The following is an 18,718-nucleotide window of genomic DNA, read 5'->3' on the forward strand; positions in this document are numbered from 1 at the left end:
TGAGAGGTGTTGGATGTAAAGTACTTGATCTTGTTAAAATGATACATTTATTATTGTCTCTGGTTTCTTTGTTAAGTATTTTTAAAATGATAAAATGCACCCTTATCCTTAAATTGCAATATAAGCAATTCTATCCACACAACTACACAATAGATCCAGATACGCTGTACAGTGTAGTACATGATACTTAAATACACAGCCACATACAAAAACAGATGCCACAAACACATTATGAAATCAATAGCCACACTCTGAGGGTGATGATTGTGGTGTGAGTGAAGGACAAAAGGCAGCTGTGGTCTGTGTTGCACCCAGTCAGGGGGAGAGCCTGATTACTCTTTCTCTCCCTCTGCTCCTTCACTGTCTACACCCCCCTATGGCACATGTACCTGTTCCTCCTCTCTGGTTTGATGTCTGACTTTTCCACATCACTCTACCTACTCTAAACTCTCCTTTCAAAATCTCTCGCTCAGTCTCAAACTGTTCTCTTTTGCTTGCTGTCTCCACATTTCACTCAATCTCCTCTTTCATTGCCTTCTCACTTGTAGGCAGATGTAACAGACTGAAAATCCTTACAAATAAAGAGACGTACATCTCAGTATCTAGGATGGATACAGACAGTCTATCAGTGGCAACAAGCAGTGTCAGAACAGAAAAGAGAGGAGAAAAAAGACTGCAGAGTTCCCTCAGAGCTAAAACATCACATTTACAGTGTTTTAGCAGTTATTTTGAAGTTATACCATGTATTTCTCATGTAATGATTGTCAAACCACAGGAGAGTAAGTCCCGGGTACAGACGTAAAAACATTGTTAATTGATTTTTTGGGTCCGAGCGCCAAAAGTGGGAAAAGGCCCTATTGGAACTGAAGGAATTATTATTATTCTGGCAAATTAATTGCCTTTTTTGAGGGGCTTACATAATCAAAAACTCACCAAATTTGGCAGTTGCATCAAATCTGGTGAAAAGGTATGTATTTTAAGGGTTTTGGAAATAGGCGCACAAAAATGGCTCGCTAGCGCCCCCTACAAAATCAAGAAAATTGAGCCCCTGCAGTACGTGTAACGTAGACTTAAGAAACTTGGTACACATATGTAGCATAGAAGGATGGACATAAAACTACATTGGAGCATATCGCCCTTTAGTGGCAACAGGAAGCAGGCCTAAAAGATAAGGTGCTATACTTTGACAAACTCCTCGCAGAGATTTCATCAGATAGACTACAAATTTAGTCTGTGTCATCTAAAGACGTTAATGATGAAAAGTTATTAAAAAAAATCTTTTTGTCAAACGGTGTGGGCGTGGCATGGCAGCCATTGTGAGAAAGTGTCTGTCTCTACAGTGTACGTTGTCATATCTGCTTTTTTTCCCACAATCACCAAGAGTCACCAACTGGCAATGGGAAATCAGCCTTATATGACAAACATCATCCGATTTACATGAAACTTATAACGTGTGATCTACTTGTGATACTGAACCGCTCGCTATGCTTTAACAACGCCCACTCACTCAGGCCACGCACCCCTCCATAACAATTGAACCAGTTAAGGTACAGTCTTGTGTGAAGTGTCATTGAACGCCCACTTTCATAACTGGTGACCCATTAAAAATGTATAGTGTTGTGTAAGGTATCAATGAAATCAGCAGAGACTTCCTTTTTCATTGGTGATAGTTTGACACGGCCCTATGATTCGGAAACGCCCCCTTTGACAGATAATGAACTGTAGGATGTAGAGTCTTGTGTGAAGTCTCATTGAACTCAGCAGGGAGTTCCATCTTCACTGGTGACAATTTGCAGTGTCAGAGCCGCACAAATGCACGGTTGCATGTAGCGGCATCCGCCAGTAACCCCGACGCGCGCAGATTAGCGAGGGCCCGTCCAACGCTGCTTGCAGCTTTAATTACTTTTAGAATTTATAACTGAGTATCAAATTTTGTTAATTTTTGGAAGAAGTAACTAGTAATTATAACTAACTTTTTAAAAGTAACTTTCCCAACACTGGTGGCTACAGAGTAGTAAGTAAATGTTTCAATATGTGGCCAATCAGATACCTTTTGACTGCAACAGTGACATAAAGCAGACCGCTAGGGAAGCCTTAATTTAAAACCAGAGATTATTTCTAACATGCAAAATCTTAAATTATGACCAGCCATGAAGTAGGCAATTAGTGTGTATGGTGTAAAAGTAAACCATTGGCCACACTGTTACATGTAGTTCAAAGTCAAGATTATGTTTATTGTTTCACAATCAACTATATCAACATTTTATGTTAATACACTACTATATATTATTTTATTTGTATTGTGGTAAATGCACATTGTAAATGAGCGCAGATGATGAATGGAGTTAGAGAAAATGTCGTCCCAGCTGGTGCATACTTGTGTGTACTCTTCATCTTTTTCCTTTCCTTTATATTTCGTAAAGGGTTCTTTCTGACAGATTTTAGGAATCATCAGAAATCATTACATTCTTACTGTACATTCAAACATAAACAAACTGGTGTCCCATAGCAACAATAGAATCAAAGATAGAATGGAATAGAATCAATGAACATTTGGATTGAAAAAATAAGAATACATGTTGTTGTTGTCATAACAACACACTGAATACTGGGACCCGACTTTATTTCTGACACACATTCACTCAGACACCAGTTTGTATCAGAGAGTCATTTGACTGTGACAATCCAAAGGTGCACATTGCAACAGGAGAAAAAACACTGGAAAACATCGAATTCAATTCCAGAGAGATTCAACCAACAAACCTCTATCTCAGTTCACTTGAAGAACAAGTACGGTGTGAGCTGAAGGACAGCGAGGCGGCGCTCACCCAATTTGAATCTGAGGGGAGAGTTCACCTGATCATCCAATAGGACTTGCTGGCCAGTCTACTCGATTAGCTCCAACAACAGAGAGAGGGCAGCAGTTGGGGTCATGAGAAAGAGCTGATGCAGAGGGAGGTGTGTAACTTGAAAGTTCAGCTGGCTGAAACGTGTCCCCTCCCTACCCAAGGAAACAGAGCATCTGAAATCCCAGCTGGGAAAAATCAGCAACAGGTTGCGAAAACCCAAAAAGATCTGGACCTGCAGTACTTCATTACTGAAGACCTGAAGGTCGAATTGGAGCAGATGAAGGGAGAGAAGGAGGCCCTGAAAAAGGAAGTGGAGACACAGAAGATAGAGCTGTGTAAAGAGAGACAGAAGCTCAAGGTAAGTAAGACCAACATGGAGTTAGAGTTGGAGAGCTTTCTGGAGATGGAGAGGGCTCAAGCTCAGGAGCTGAAGGATAAATTGAGGAAGATGGAGGAAGCTCTCCGAGAACAGGAGAAGGAGGCAAAGGAGATACGGGAAAGATCCCAGACTTCCCATAGATCCCAGCTGGATGAGGCTCCGGCTGAACGTGTCCCCTCCCCACCCAGGGAAACAGAGCATCTGAAATCCCAGCTGGGAAAAGTCAGCAACAGGCTGCAAAAAGCCCAAAAAGATCTGGACCTGCAGTACTTCATTACTGAAGACCTGAAGGTCAAATTGGAGCAGATTAAGGGAGAAAATGAGGCCCTGAAAAAGGAGGTGGAGACTCATCTGAAATCCCAACTTGAAAAAGCCCCAAAAGATCTGGACCTGCAGACCATTATCACTGAAGACCTGAAAGTCAATTTAAAGCAGATAAAGGGAGAGATGCAGGCCCTTAAAAATATTTGTGCGACTAAGAAGTTGAAGCTTTGAAAAGAGACACAGATGCTCACGGTAGGTAAGACCACCAACTTGATGTTGGAAAGCCATCTGAAGATGGAGAGGGCTCAAGCTCAGGAGCTAAAGGATAAATAGAGCAAGGTAGCGGAAGCTCTCCTAAAACAGGACGAGGAGGCAAAGGAGATTCTGGAAAGATCCCAGGCTTCCCATAGAGCCCAGCTGGAGATGCAGGACCAGAGCAAGAAGAACCTCATGGATGCTCTTTAGAAAAAGTATGAACATCAGCTGGGGAGTCATCTCAACCAGTGGAAGGAGAACAAATCATCCCTCCTTCAGGCCACAGAAAGCCTGAAGCTGACTCAGCAGGAAAAAGAGCAAGAGTGGGAGAGAACTGAGAGCACCTTGAGGTCCCAGCTGGTAGAGCTTCAAAGCCTGATAATGCAAAAGCCAAAAAAGAAGAAGTGGTACAAAAAGCTTCCGCCTGGCTTAGGAAGAGAAAATTGCATTTGTACTGGTATAGTAAGTGTCTGTCTGTCTGTCTGTGTGGGTCTGTCTGTCTCTCTGTGTGTGTGTGTGTGTGTGTGTGTGTGTGTGTGTGTGTGCAAGCGTGCGGTTCTCTGTGTGTCTGTCTGTCTGTGGCTTGCTCTGTCTTTGTGTGTGTGTGTGTGTTTGTGTTTGTGGTTGTGTCTTTCTGTGTGGGTCTGTGTGCGTGTGTGTGGCTCTGTGTGTGTGGGTCTGCGTGTGTGTGGGTCTGCGTGTGTGTGTGTGTGTGTGTGTGTGTGTGTGTTTGCTCGCAGGGCGTGTGATGCATCAGTGCAGTAGTGTTGGAGTAGTATTTCATTTAGTTGAGCTAGTCTACTGTTGTTTAAATGTTAAGTTACACTACAGTCATGTGTAATATAGTTTGATGTATAAATCAGGGAAACGCAAACGCTCATTTGCATCCTAAACCCCTAAAATATAAATTGGCTCAAATTATTTGATATGTTAATCATAATATACTAAATGTAGGTTTTTGTCCGGAGGTACATGTTGCTCATTCAAATAAAATAATTAACCCTACTGTTGTCCTCTGGGTCAAATTTGTCCCATTTTCAAAAAGAAATTCAGAAATTTGGGTTTCCTTCAACCAAATTGTAAAAAAAAAAGTAGATGGTTCCACACAACGCTCCTCACAAGTTAAATAACTGATCAGTTTACTATTTTCATTGAATTTGGGTTTTAATTTCATAGCATTTGAAGAAAAAAAATGATTTAAGAACACTGAAAAAAGTGACAGAAATGTAGGGGAAAATAGTAATAAAAAAGTCATAAAACAATCAAAAAAGACATTGTAAAAAGTGAGAAAGAATTCCGGGAAAAGTTAGAAAACGTCAAAAAGTGACAACAAATGTCGGAGAAGGCTTCAAAAACTTGGTCAGAACAACAGAAATGTCCCCAAAAAAATTCATTTGGGAAAAGTGACAAAAGTGTCTTAAGAAGGTTTAAACTTAAAATGTTGACCCAGAAAAATTAAATGTTGGTCTACTGCAAACAACACGAGGCTTAAATTAACAACACGGGGGCATTTCTTTCAGCACATTTTGCAGGTTTACTATGAGTCTCATGTAGCTTCAGACTTTAAGACAAAACAGGTTTATTTAGGATCACAGAGCCTTTTAAACATAGCTGCTTTTCATAACCAGTGACCCATTATGGCGTCTTTCCACTGCTGGTGGCTGGTCACCATAGCTACGCGTGATGATGTAATTTTCAACGCGACTCACAACAGCACGTCGGCTACTCGCCACAGCCAGAAGAAAAGTTTTGTTTCAAAAGAAGCTGAAGGAAGCAACAAAAATCACCGCTAAAAAAAACAGGAGTTTGGGAATTCCTCCGGAGTTCAGACGTCGACATGACTGTTGTTTGCCGACACAAAAAGGTAAGGGCTGCACCTGCAGCTCGGTCACAGATCTCTGGGTGATATGTCTGTTGTCTCCTGTTGCTTTGAAAACTCGCATATCAAAGTGCTGATTGTCCCACCTCTTTCAATACTCACAAATGCAGCTAAATGGCATCCAACCTCACTCAATACATTTGTAGCAGCATTTGCAATGGTGATTTAAATACATCGAAATTAAAGCCAGTCAGCATTTTCTTAAATTGACAGATGAAGACGTTTTAGAAGGACTAAGATATAAGATATATGGCCGTGACAGTTGAAGACAGACATAATAGATGATAATAAATATTGATTTTAGAGAGGAGATCTCTCTCAACCCCATTCTTGTTTCAGCCGAATTATCCTGCTTTTTAAACCACTTAATATGGAAGATGTACAGTACAGTAAGACCATTAAAAAATGAACACCATAATCATAATCACTGTAGGATCCCCAAACTTATAGATTTTTTTTATAGTATTGCATAGTACTTATGTTAAAATTTATAAACACAATTTTTGTGTATTGTGTTGTATTCTGTAATGTAATTATTTTTTAGTGAAGTGTATTCTATTATATAGCAATCATCAGTACAATGTAGAACCTACAGGACAGCCATCTATTTATTTTGTGATATGAGAGAAGGAGATAGATAGAGAAAATAAAAATAAAGGCAAAATCAGGACTGTGAGAGAAACAAACCTGTTCAAAGAATTCATCCATAAAGCCTTTGTCCATCCCCACAGCGACTTCATCCTCCTCCTCTGTCGTCTCCTTCCCCTGGACCAACACAAAAAAATGTAAGACTTAATTGTACGACTGTAACACAGGTCACACTCTCCACACTCATCCACCCATCAACTGATTAGACACAAGAAGCACTTAATGACACTTGTAATTAGAGCCACAAGACGAGTGTTTAGCAAGTTATTATTGAATTAGGATCTAGGGGCAGAGAAAACCTTGACTTTTAAATAGTCCAGCATGCACAATCATGCATCAGCATACAGATACATACTAACAAAAACATAAAAGAATATTTTGGGTAATATGCTAATTTGCCTGAAAAGATTGATATTTCTTTAATATCTTTCCATAAATTTGAAGCTACATCTAAGAGGTAGTTAGCTTAGCAAAAAATACTGGAAATAGGGGGAAACGGCTAGTCTGGCTCTGTCCAAAGGTTGCATAGTCCACCGACCAGCACCTCTAAAGCTCACTAAGTTACAAGTTATATCTTATTCATGCATTTTAAACAAAAAAGCAAGTATAAATACAACATTTTGTGTAACAGGAAGTTGCTGTGCCAGACAACACAGCATCTCTCTGTAAGAAAGCAAATGTTTCCCCAAATGTCCAGCGGAATCGGCTTTTAAAACAACTACAGGTCTCTGAATACAAGCAGTACGAATAGATGACAAAACTTTGCAGCGTTTTCTGCTGCAAGATCTAAAATTGTTCAGAAAACAACATGTATGTAAATTATAAAAGGTTGTAAATATAAATATGTAACTTTTCCATTAAACTGTACCAAAACATTTTTGTTTACATATTTTACATGATTACATAAAACATATAAGGCCTAGCCTGTCTGTAGTAAAATAATAAACTTTACAGTTCAAATGGTTCATCTTAAAAAAGTTACTTCTCAAACAGCATCTAGCCAATGATTCATTGTGATATACATGTTCAATTCTAATCACATATCAGCCATTACACTACATTAGCAGTGATCTCATGTGGCGTAATGTCATTCATCTAGCCTCTGTCAAACTAATTCACTTCCCCATTAGAGATCCATTTGCTTCTTGCAAACGCTGTAGAGAAGGAGCGTAGTTTCCTTTTTCTTCTGGCTGAGATAGTATCCTTGTTCTCATCCCAAATCTTTTCCAATTGAGAGAATAATCTGCAAAATAATCGTTGCAGCCCTTGATTAAAGACAGTAGCACTACTACAGAATCTTATAATGAATGTACTTTCATAGTTGTGTATATCAAAGGATTGTATTTATTTCTACTTCTCAACACACAACCTCCGATCTCCCGCCACCTCCAATCCTCTAATCAAGCAAAAATCCCTTAAGTCTTGCTGGTTTAGAACTAGTGGAGTTCTGTTTTAATGCAGTGAATAATGTGCATGATGTTCTTGAATCCAGAAGACTTTAAGCCATGCATTGCCTTTTACATAAGGTAAAAACCAAGAAAATAATCTTTAAACCGGCAGGTCCAGTTAACCTTTAAAATCTGCAAAGAGTTGCATTAAGATATTATTTTCATCCCATATATGTCTGCAGGCAGTCAGCAAGGTTAGTCTAGACTCCAGACAAAGACACTAATGTGCATGCATTAGTCCAGCAGTGCAGAGTGCAGGAAGCAGGAGAAATCATCATATAAGTTGGGGATGCAATTTTTAATAGAGGTAATGTATTGCCTGCATGTGTTTAACAGTTAATTCCTCTTTAATTGTTTAATACATTCATGATGGCTACCTAGATCTTTGATATGCTCATCAAGGGCTAATTGATATTGACGCCTGTGATGGTAACATGAATGTACCTTCTCTCTGTGTGGTCCTGCTCAGGCTCTGTGGAGTCTAAAGTGTTTTTTCCCATATTTTTTGTGTATTGAAATCAAGAAACACAGATCACACTTAACAGAGGATAATCCACCAAGCCCTAAACAAACACATAGCAGTACCTCCACAAAAATGTTTAATATCAATAAAAAATAAAAATAAAAAGAGCAAAGCCGGAATTACAACCTCTTTGCTTGTGATGACATTTCAAGTGATTAAAACCAAGTTTTTTCAAATGTACAGTATATGTCCAACTCCATTTTGTGGAGAGTTAACGTGTGCTGACACAGAAGTGGAGAGGCAGAGAATAAATTTTGGAAAACAGGCAGAAGAACAGCAGGAGAGGAACCATTTCGTGAGAAAAACGTCTGAGAGGACAGACTTTAGCAAGAGATGGTGAGGCAATTGACGCAAAACTAAGTGAGAGGAAGACAGAGCCACTGTGATCACGCTTATACTAATTTAAACTCACTCAGACTTTAGTTTTATTTATTAAAACTAAACATTTGGAAAATGATTTTTCCTCAATATTCCTAATCTGAGGGTTTATCTTTAAAGTGCCCACCTATCATGACAACAGCCATGGTAGGTGTCATTTTCTTGGTGTGGAGTAAAACTCTTCAGATGGTATCAATAAATAAGTTTGGTGTTGGTATGGCAATGAGGTGCATTGTGGATGAGCAGACTAGTGGAAGCAGAGAGCAAATAGGCGGCAGCAGCAGCAGGAGGCAGAGGAGGACGACGACGACAAGCAGGGAATCAGAATAAGCTCCAAGCACCAGTAATGTGCACCGCCTCCACACAGAGATGCTGTATCTCCTGCAGAGAGAAGAGCACTTTGGTCTGGCTTTTTCTTTGAGTGGTCAGAAGGGGAGAAGATCTAAGCGATGCACTCCAAACCTCCACCTCCCCCCCGGATCAGAAGTTCCCACATGCTGAGGCACATTGTCGCTGCCTGGGAGAGGACATCAATGCTACATTCTTGACTCGGCCTACAGACTTGACTGTCCACACACGGATGATGCTCTAAAGCCAGACTTGCAAACATTCATGCACACAGCTAACTTTTGTAATACATATGTTACATACAACAGAAGGTTAACACGTGGAGAGATCAAGGCCTACAAAAGCCGGTCCCCATTAGGCTATAACCCTTCTATTCACTTTGTCTCTGGGGATCACACATGGGTGAAACACCGCGGCAGGAGTAGCGGCCTGATTATGCTGTTTATTAGATTAGAGAGTTGTTCTAGGCACCATGCCAGCAGGGAGTCGCTCCATACAGACAAAAGGCAGTGCCTGCAGATCCAGTGAAAACAGGGGTGCAGGAAATATAGTCCATGAGTGTGGGAGCGAGAGACAAAACAGACATCTAGTGTGCGGGGTACAAAATCACAGCCCTCAGCACAGACAAAAAAAGAAGAGGAGAAACAACACAATAATTATCCAAAGCTGTGAAAGTGTAATTGTATGTGCAAAAAGGGGACATAGAGACGTGTGTTGATGTGTAAGTACTAAGGTTAAATGGAGAGGGTGGGACTATAGTGATCATGCGAGCAAATTCAGATCCTTTTCACAATTTTAGAAGAAAGAGAAGAGCAGCGAGAGACAGTTCAAGTACAGATGGAAAGTCATGTGGGCAGCACTTTATTGTCCTTTTGTGTTTCCATATTACAGCAGACCAGTTTCCTGCATCTTTGTAATAAAGCCAATTCAAGCAGCTTCCTGCAGTCCCATTAGAAATCACTGCTGCACCAGATTTATTTTCATAATACAGCTAGGTAACATTCATTAAGATTAAGATCAATTAAGATGAATGTATCCTCTATTAGTCCCACAAGGGGAAATTATAATTTACACTCTATTTCTAATTTGTTATTATACATATTACACACAAGTCTGAATTACACACACATGCTCAGTACCTATACACTACAATACAAATATGAAAAATATTTAAAAGCGTTGGTGCTCACACAGTATGTACATCTGCTTTTAAGACCAAGTTTCCAACTTGGAAATAGGGCTTGCATCAACATCAAAAGCCATTTATCTAAAAAGCTTAATGATACGAAACTGCGTGAAAAGTCAAACAAATAAAATGGCTCACATTAACCATAACTCCATGCCCACCAATGTATTTGATGTGGAGCTGCATTGTCAGGGCACCGTATCTTCATAGAACAGCCTTGAATTTTTAGATCACATGAACGCATCCAAGTCAAGGGAACTTTACCATTCATCCCATAAACATAAACGGGGCCTTACAGACCTTGCAGTGAAAAGTTTTCTTACACATTGTCAAAGACAGCAAGGTGAATTATCCAGAGTAACTGAGACTTCTGTTTCTGGAATGACATGTTTCTGTTTGAAGTTTTGATGCACTAACCAGGACAAACACATTTCTACTCACCTCCACTGTTGTGGTGCAGTGATAGAACTCTCAGAGAAGCATATCAGAAAACCTGGGCAAATGAAACCAAAACTATCTGCACGGCGAGATGCCACTAGAAGTCAGTGAAAGTCTTTTGGAAGAAGTAAAGAGAGGCCAGTGTCCTTACTTTCCAAAAATGCCAATGCTCACTATGCTCATTCTCACAAAGACATTTAACAGCACATATAAACACAAAATCCTACTTATATAAATAGCCATGGCGGTGCCTTCATCTGCGCCCATGCTAAAAGCCCTGTGGACATTCTGCACCAACAGGCTGAGAGATCTACAGTCTACATGTATCCAGGAACAGCGGCAGGAACATCACACATGAGGATTCATTTTCACTTTCATTTTAAGCATGAAGCTGATGCTTGTATCCACAGTGACTTTTTAATTCGTAAGTCACCAGAAAATCCAAACATTGACCATGATTTATGTTCAATTTATCAAAATCAAATGGAGCATTGGTGGCTCAGAGCAGAGCTGATGCTGACACAGCAAAACCACGGATCAAAATACCGGTCCATAATTGATGGATTGCCCAGCTGGTCGGCTGACTGTCAGCGTAAATTAGTGGCGGATGGGAGAGGAGGACACAGTGTAGGGCTATCGAGACAGGATAATTACACAACCAGGGAGCAGCGTGGGTGACAAGAGGACACAGGAAGTGATAGGGTGAGCTGTTCCTTTCACATTACTGTTCTGTCTCCTCACTGATAACAACACCGGGAAAAATCTTTGAACAAAATCAACGTTTGATTCAGGACAGAAACTTATGTGTAAATGTCTGCAGATGTAGTCCGCTGGAAAAACTATTATAATAACTTAGATATAAGAATACAGATCAATATTTTTTTGTTTTAATGTAAGATACACATATATGTGCTGTAGTACTTCCAAAGCAAGCTTATTTGAGTTTGAATCTGGTACAAATGCAGAACACAACATTCTACCTTCTGTATGTTATAATTATTTCAGCAACCTTAGTACTATTCGAAACTGCCAAACCAGAAACAGACTTAACTGAGTTTTGTGTAACTTGTAAACACAACCAACCATAATAAAGTAGACGCTTTAAAGCATGTTGACTGCCCAGTTTAAAATATTTTGGCCTGGTTCCACATCTGGAAAATCTGGAGCCAGACAATTTTAAAATTCCCAGAAAATTTTAAAATTCCCAGAAAATTCAAAATTCCCAGAAAATCAAAATTCCCAGCAAACACATCTGGTGTCATGGTCACTGCCGGCTATTTCCTAGTTGGAAAAAAAAATCATGCCAATCAGATTTTTGAAGGTGGGACTTCCTGTGTCAGAGGAAAATGGTGATGAGATCAAGGCTCATGAATTGACATTCGTTTCTTCAATCAAAATCATAAACGTTAACTGCTGTAATTGCAAGTACTACCCCAGCTTTGACTGGAAATGACATCCTTAGGGTGGCACACAAAACAGCTAACATGAACACAGTTTCAGACTGCAAAATTAAGTAAGACAAAACAGTGATTTAGTGAGAACATCAAGCCAGGAGTTTCTCAAAGTGGTGCTAGAGTCTGGAATTCAATCCATCACATTTTGAAAACCTTCAAACCCAAGACGTTTCTATTTTACTTTTATTGTGAATCTCCATATATAACGCTTACAGAGATTTAATTGTCACTCTTTAAGGACTCCCATGAAAGGGCTCTTGGCTGTGTTTTCTCTGCAGGCACGTCATTTTACTGGGAACTTTTTTTATGGGTTTTTCATTTGGATTTTTGTTCAAATAGACTACATCTAGTTCCTGCTTTGCATTCTAGTGAGAAACAGATCTGGGCCGAGGTTAACAGGGTGATTTTATCAGCCCTGCCCGCAGCGAGCGGGGTTCAGCAGTAGCATAAAGAAAAGGAATGTGGGTGGGAGAAGAGATGAAGCGCTGCCATCACAGCAGCACAGAGTCAAAGTGTGTGTATGTGGAACAATTTCCTTTTTTTCCCCTAACAATCCTCCTCAACGTCCTCCCTCTTTAATCATCTTCGTTTTTCCTTTCTCATTTACCCTGTCTATCATTCTCTTGCCTCCTTCTCTCTCACTCTCCTTCCTCCAGGCTTTAGATTCACTACAGCAGCTGGCCTACACAACATGGACTTGGTTACCTTTGTCTCGCTCATCCCCCTCACGCCTTTACTTTGTGTTTCTCTTTCTTCTTTAACATTATCCTTCCTTAACACCAATTTATCCACGCAAAACAGCACACTTTAGATGATTATTATTATTAGCTGGTCCTGGGGGAAATGTCCTGTTCTACTGTTTATTATTATGAATTATGGAACGATAACTACACTTTCCCCATGCAAATCTCTTGTTCTTGAGTTTATCAATTTCCCACATTGCATCCCCCTTTTGCTCTTCCTTCCATTATCCTCTGTGTCTTTCATCCCTCTCTGCCCTCTGCGTCCTTCACATCTTTCTAACCTATAACAATATACTTATCAAAGTGATAACATTTAAACACGCCTAAATACTAATTTGCAAACTGCCACACCACGAAAGGTTAAATAATGACTTATGATGCGATCAAAGCATGTCTTTCCACAAATCAATGATAATCAATTTTGAGGCCTGACTTCAAATGTCTGCAGCTGCCAATTCTCACACAGAAGTCTTTCTTTTGCAGGGACTCAGAAGAGACGACTGACCTTTCAGACTAAATAGTGGATGCTTACTTCCATTTTGGCTTATTAGCATGTAATTGGCCAATTGGTATGGATATGAATACGTAAATGACATGCTGTTGAGGATTTTCATACAAAAACTGTTCTGACCTGGGCACATGTGTATGCAGATGCAGCAGCTCGGTCAGTGTTCAGCTAGTGTATGTCCTTGACTTCCAGGATTAGTCCGGTGCCGCAGGAAATTCCGCCGGATGCGTATATTTTAGCCGATATCATGTTCTTTCCGCTTTCTTTTTTGTTGTAATTTCCTCCGGTGGATTTCTGAGGGCTATGGTTAACTGCTCCTCAGAACTCTGCAAGGTAAATCCAGACAGCTAGCTAGACTATCTGTCCAATCTGAGTTATCTCTCCAACAACGTAGCGGCTCTGTGAAGAGCTTGGCGGCGGCCATGGCAATTGTGATTGGTTTAAAGAAAATGCCAATAAACAAGAGCACGTTCTCTCCCATCCCAGAATGCTATGTGAGTAGCCAAACCCTCCTCCGCTCCACAGCGTGTGACTGGTCTGGCAAAGCGAGACTAGTGTTCAGCCTTGCAGGAGTGTGTGAGAAAATGTCATAAAACTTCAGTTGAACTTTAATGACAGATCAGAGGAAGGGAAAAGAGATGTGTTGTCACCACATATGCCATGGCTTTTCCCACCCCCAGTTCCTTCTCCCTAGAGTGCCTCACTGACCATGAAGGATTATGACAGCACCAGTGCACCACTAACACAATTATATTGTAGATATGAGGGAAATGTAACAGAGAGTAAGGAGGATGTCAAGGAATGGCAGGATGTAGAAAAAGAATCCCAGTAAGAGGGCCAGATGAAAGAGCTGTAGGATGAAAAATGAAAAGAAAAAAAAAGAAAAATATCCGAAAACAGAGGTGGAAAAGGCAGAGAGATGGACACAAAATAAAAAGTATTATTTTATTGTTGAGTAATTTTCATGATTTTTTATCATTTTATTAATGTTTTTTTATTTTTATTAATGTTTTAAAAAAGTATTTAATCACAATTTCCTAAAATCCAAAGTAATGTTTTCAATATTACTTGTTTTGTCTGACAAACAATCCAAAACTTAGGATTTTCAGTTTTCAATTACATAGGAAAAATGAAAGCAGGAAATCCTCACGTATCAGAAGGTGGAACTGGAAAAATGTTTGGCTTAAAAAGGCCTTCAATAATTAATCAATTATCAAAGTCAGTGCAGATTATTAGTTCGTCTGTCAATTGACTAAACTTAAAAAATAAAAAATTTCATCAGTGTTTTAGCAAATAGCTACACTAAGATGTATGATTCGTGTGCATCAGGAAGTCGGGAGGAACTAGTGTGACTAGCTGTTAGCCACAAAGGTCACAGAGGAAGAATCTTGTTGTCCATGGATGGCTAAACCAAATGCCAAACTGCAGTCAAAATTGACTTCTTTTAACCATGTTTTCAGCCTCAAAAGGCAAAGCTCTAAAACGCCCCTGTATGGTACATGCTCGGCATCAAACAGCAGACAGACCGACTACCTGTGGAGCGTTTAGCAGCTGAAAAGCCAGATATTTCTCTCGGGAATTAGTAGACCAAAGACAGAGCGAAATACAGAAATCTGCTGGATGTGTAATTATATAAAACATTCACATAACAAATGTGCCTTATCCACTATAATATAAAGATATGTCAGTATGGTGTTCATGGCTTCCGCTTGCCCTAAAAGGCCAAAACATTACTGCAAGGAGTTGATTTAAACCAAACCATGATTTTGTGGTTTGTAACAGTTTTGGTGGGAACTGACAAATGATGTCGAGCCGATCAAGTCGTGAAGTCAGACAACATCCAAGTCCTTCTGCGCGGGGGCGTAGCACAAAATTCTGGGCCATGTAGAAAGGTGTTTTCTATGGGCCCCTCCCTGCATCCACAGCGATTCATTCTAGCACCTTTTTGGGCCATCCTCACATGAGGGCCCTGGGTACTCAGTATATTATTCTTATGAAAGATTATCACCTAACAAAGACAGACAGAGCTACTGATGGGGGGGCCTGATGAAGTCAGTTCATAGCCTTAATCTCCAACAATTATCTGTGATAAAAGGTGTCATCTGCACTGCTAAAGAACCACTCTGCTGCCATTGACTATGAGTTGATGTGAAGGGGGAGGTCTGCACACTACACATTTTAGCAGCACTAACAAAGATGACCCAAAGCTCATTCTCCCACTGCAGAAGGGAAAAGTCTGATTACAGAATTGTCTTTATTTATTATCAGGATATACATTAGATGATGCCTCTGGAGCTGCTATTCTTTATGAGAAGCACAGGAATAAACAATACGATATTCCCACATGGTCAACTCTATAAAACCCATCAGCAGATGTCTATTTCAAGGAACGCTCACAGGTAGAAGACCGCTCAAGACATTAGCATAAATATGAGCCATTATTTCATGCTTCACTGGCTAAGGATAATGTAATAAATAGTGATCCAATAGACCAGCCATTCACACATTTCAAAAATAACTATTAGCAGCTGATATTGGAATTGTCACCTAATTTGCAAAGACAGACACGTTCCTGGTGAATTTCCAGATGGGTCACACTCATTTCACAGCTCAGTAATGCAATTATGCAGCCTTTATGTGTTGAATAATGTGTGTATGAATGTGTCTTTCTTAGTAGCAACAATATAGGATGATGCAAGCGCATTTTGCTGCTGCCTAATTCACTCGTTTGTAGCGGCTTGAAACTTTGAACGAGGACCAATAAAACCTCTGACCCTCGCGGACAAGTGATTAATTTAACAGCAACCAATGTGGCTTTGTTCACACAATGTTATTTGTGTCACTGACAAAAGTGTTAGCAGCCAAGATCAGGTTGTGGGAAAAAACTAAAAAAAGGTGATGGCGTGGAATAAAGGTGAGCTGGATGTGAGGAAAAAAACAAAAGAGAAAAGGATAATGAAAAGAAACAAGAATCAAAGACACACAGGGCGCCTGAGTCGGTGTACCACATCCATCCTGTTAGTTAATGTGTCACTCTAACGCCAAACAGCCAGTGACAGTGACTACTCCCTCCATACTCACACACAAAGAGCTGCCTGAATCAATACTAACACTGACTAACAAAGCTGCAAAGAGGGGGCAGGAGGGATAAAGAAAAGTAAAAGGGAGGACAGGAAGCCATCTGATAAATCCCTGATAGGAAAAGAGCAATAACGGAGGAACTCAGCATCACTGAGGGGATAAAAGAAAGAGTGGGTTATTATTAAAATAGGGACGGAGAGGGGAAAAGAAGCAGATATGGTCAATCAAACGACAAGACAAGAAGACGAAAAATGACAGAGCTGATAAAACGTCAGCAGATAAACAATCACATTTGATTGATAACAGTTCCTGTGGTGTGTGAAATATGTAATAACCTCCTCCTTATGTTTCCACCTTAGGTTTCGGAGCTCGAAGACTGCTGAAAACTGCATCTCATCTGCACCATCTGTCATTAAATCAATGCTTGGCCGACTGGGAGTGTATGACCATTTTAGTTATTGAGACTGACAGTTTTTGGGCAGCAAGCTAATGAGCCACGGGAAGAGCAGAGTCATCTGCAGGTGTTGAGCTAATATAGCTATGTGCATATGGGCAATGTTGGAGCAGAACCTGCACTCTCACACAAATATGAGCAAAACTCAATTCCCTGCCAAAATGACACATCATCAGTAAGCACACGGGTGAGTACACTAGCAGTGTGAAAACACACACACCGACACAGAAGCAATACAATCTGTATAGCTCAGTCTTCTGGGTTGTATGTGAAAATAAACACGTGTGTGATATCTAGGGATGTAGCGATTACTGGTGTACGGTAAACCACGAGAAACATGTTGACAAGAACGATTACCGGTTTCATTTAAAATATCATTATTATCACAGTGGAAACCGTGGGTTTAATCCGTTCCTGCTTTTTCAGAGTTGCCGTGCAGGCGCACTGCGTAGCCTACAACGTGCGTTTCTTGAAGTTGGAATCATGGCGGAATGAGGAGTGCTCAGGACATTTATTAGCCTTCTAGGAGGACCAAGTCTGAAGCAGGGCCATATTTTGGTTATTATATGAATGCCAGAGGACAGTGGATTGAAGACAGTTATCCTGTCTGCAGAACGCGCAGGAAAAACGTTGTCGCTCAAGGCCGTGATAATACCGAACACCGTGATAATTTTGGTCACTATAACCGTGAGGTTAAATTTCCATAGCGTTGTATCCCTATTGATATCTTTGTAACATGTCACTTGAAGTGAAACATATTTCACCCATTTCAGCAATTTGAAAAACGTAGCACAAAACTAACATTTTCACTAGGAGAGGACTGACAACATTAAACTTTAAGAAGATTAACAAATCCAAATTGAACATGACAATTCAATGATAAGCATCAGCCCTGATGTTGGCCAGATGTCACTGTCCTCGGTGTCATTATAAAATGTAATGTCTCCACTGTCACCCTTAGGTTCATTAAGTCGCGGTGGGGAGGACTCAGCATCAGGAGAGAAAAGGTTGCATCAGTGCATTCCTTCTTAAAATCTAACATTCATGTCAATAAAGCCTCGGTTTCAGATTTTGTGTTGATAAATAAAGTTTTGCTTTTACATGCAATAAATGTGAAAAATATAACCCCAGTCATCCACATTGAACTGTTTTTTTCTTTTCTTTGGCACTTCACAAGAGATATAATCACCTTTTTTTTTTAGATTATTTTTGGGGGCTTTTCCCGTTTATTCAACAGTGACAGTGGATGGACAGGAAAGGGGAGAGAAAGAGAGGGGATAACAAAGGGCCGCAGGTGAGATTCAAGCCTGGGGGCACTGCAGGACTCAGACAACATGGGGTGCACGCTCTTATTGGGTGAGCTAGAGGTTGCCCTGAGACCAGTTTACTTTTAACTATCCTACGGGAGCTGTTTCCCAGCAACAAAGTTCCAGGATCATGTGGCATCTAAATCTAATTCTTGGAGGGACTCCAAATCTTATTCACAGTTATTACAACTACACAATGGAGATGGAAAATGAAGTGCAAGGCTGCAAGTTCCCAACCTTATTTCTTGCCACAAACGCATCTAAAAACTAAATGTTTGTGCATTTGTTTTTGTATTTAATGGCAATATGTCCAGAACAGCCGCCAACTTTTCCAGCTTGAAAATCTCAAGCAACAACCAATGACAGCCCAGCAAGGTATGTCAAAGCAACAAGAGGTGGGTGCGTCAGCTTTAGGGTTTAAGATGAATATGAAAGAACGGCAATTTATCTATGCTATTTGTAATGACCGTTCTATTTGTTGCAGCCTTAACAAATCCCAGCAGGGTCATTTGCACAATTTACAGCCTTCCTCCAAATTGAAGCTAGCACTCAATATGTTTTGTTCCTTTGTATAGC

General features: G+C 40.2%; 1 protein-coding gene and 1 long non-coding RNA gene across 5 annotated transcripts in view; one reads left to right on the forward strand and one right to left on the reverse strand.

The window, feature by feature from the left end:
* stx1a (syntaxin 1A (brain)) overlaps nt 1-18,718 on the reverse strand; it is a 58,043-nt gene that overhangs the window by 37,237 nt on the left and 2,088 nt on the right. For all 4 annotated transcript variants that reach the window (XR_004656032.1, XR_004656033.1, XM_034867275.1 and 1 more), the window contains exon 2: nt 6,314-6,391. Coding sequence is in view for 2 of the 4 variants with exons in the window: in XM_034867275.1 (XP_034723166.1) it covers nt 6,314-6,391 (78 nt within the window). In the remaining 2 variants the exon portion in view is untranslated. The remainder of the gene's footprint in view (nt 1-6,313; nt 6,392-18,718) is intronic.
* LOC117941996 lies at nt 1,334-17,328 on the forward strand. The gene is made up of 3 exons (XR_004656034.1): nt 1,334-1,348; nt 1,554-1,557; nt 17,262-17,328. It is a non-coding gene; the product is annotated as an uncharacterized LOC117941996 (long non-coding RNA).

This window comes from Etheostoma cragini, chromosome 3 (assembly GCF_013103735.1).
Source record: "Etheostoma cragini isolate CJK2018 chromosome 3, CSU_Ecrag_1.0, whole genome shotgun sequence".
Classification (NCBI taxonomy): Eukaryota; Metazoa; Chordata; class Actinopteri; order Perciformes; family Percidae; genus Etheostoma; species Etheostoma cragini.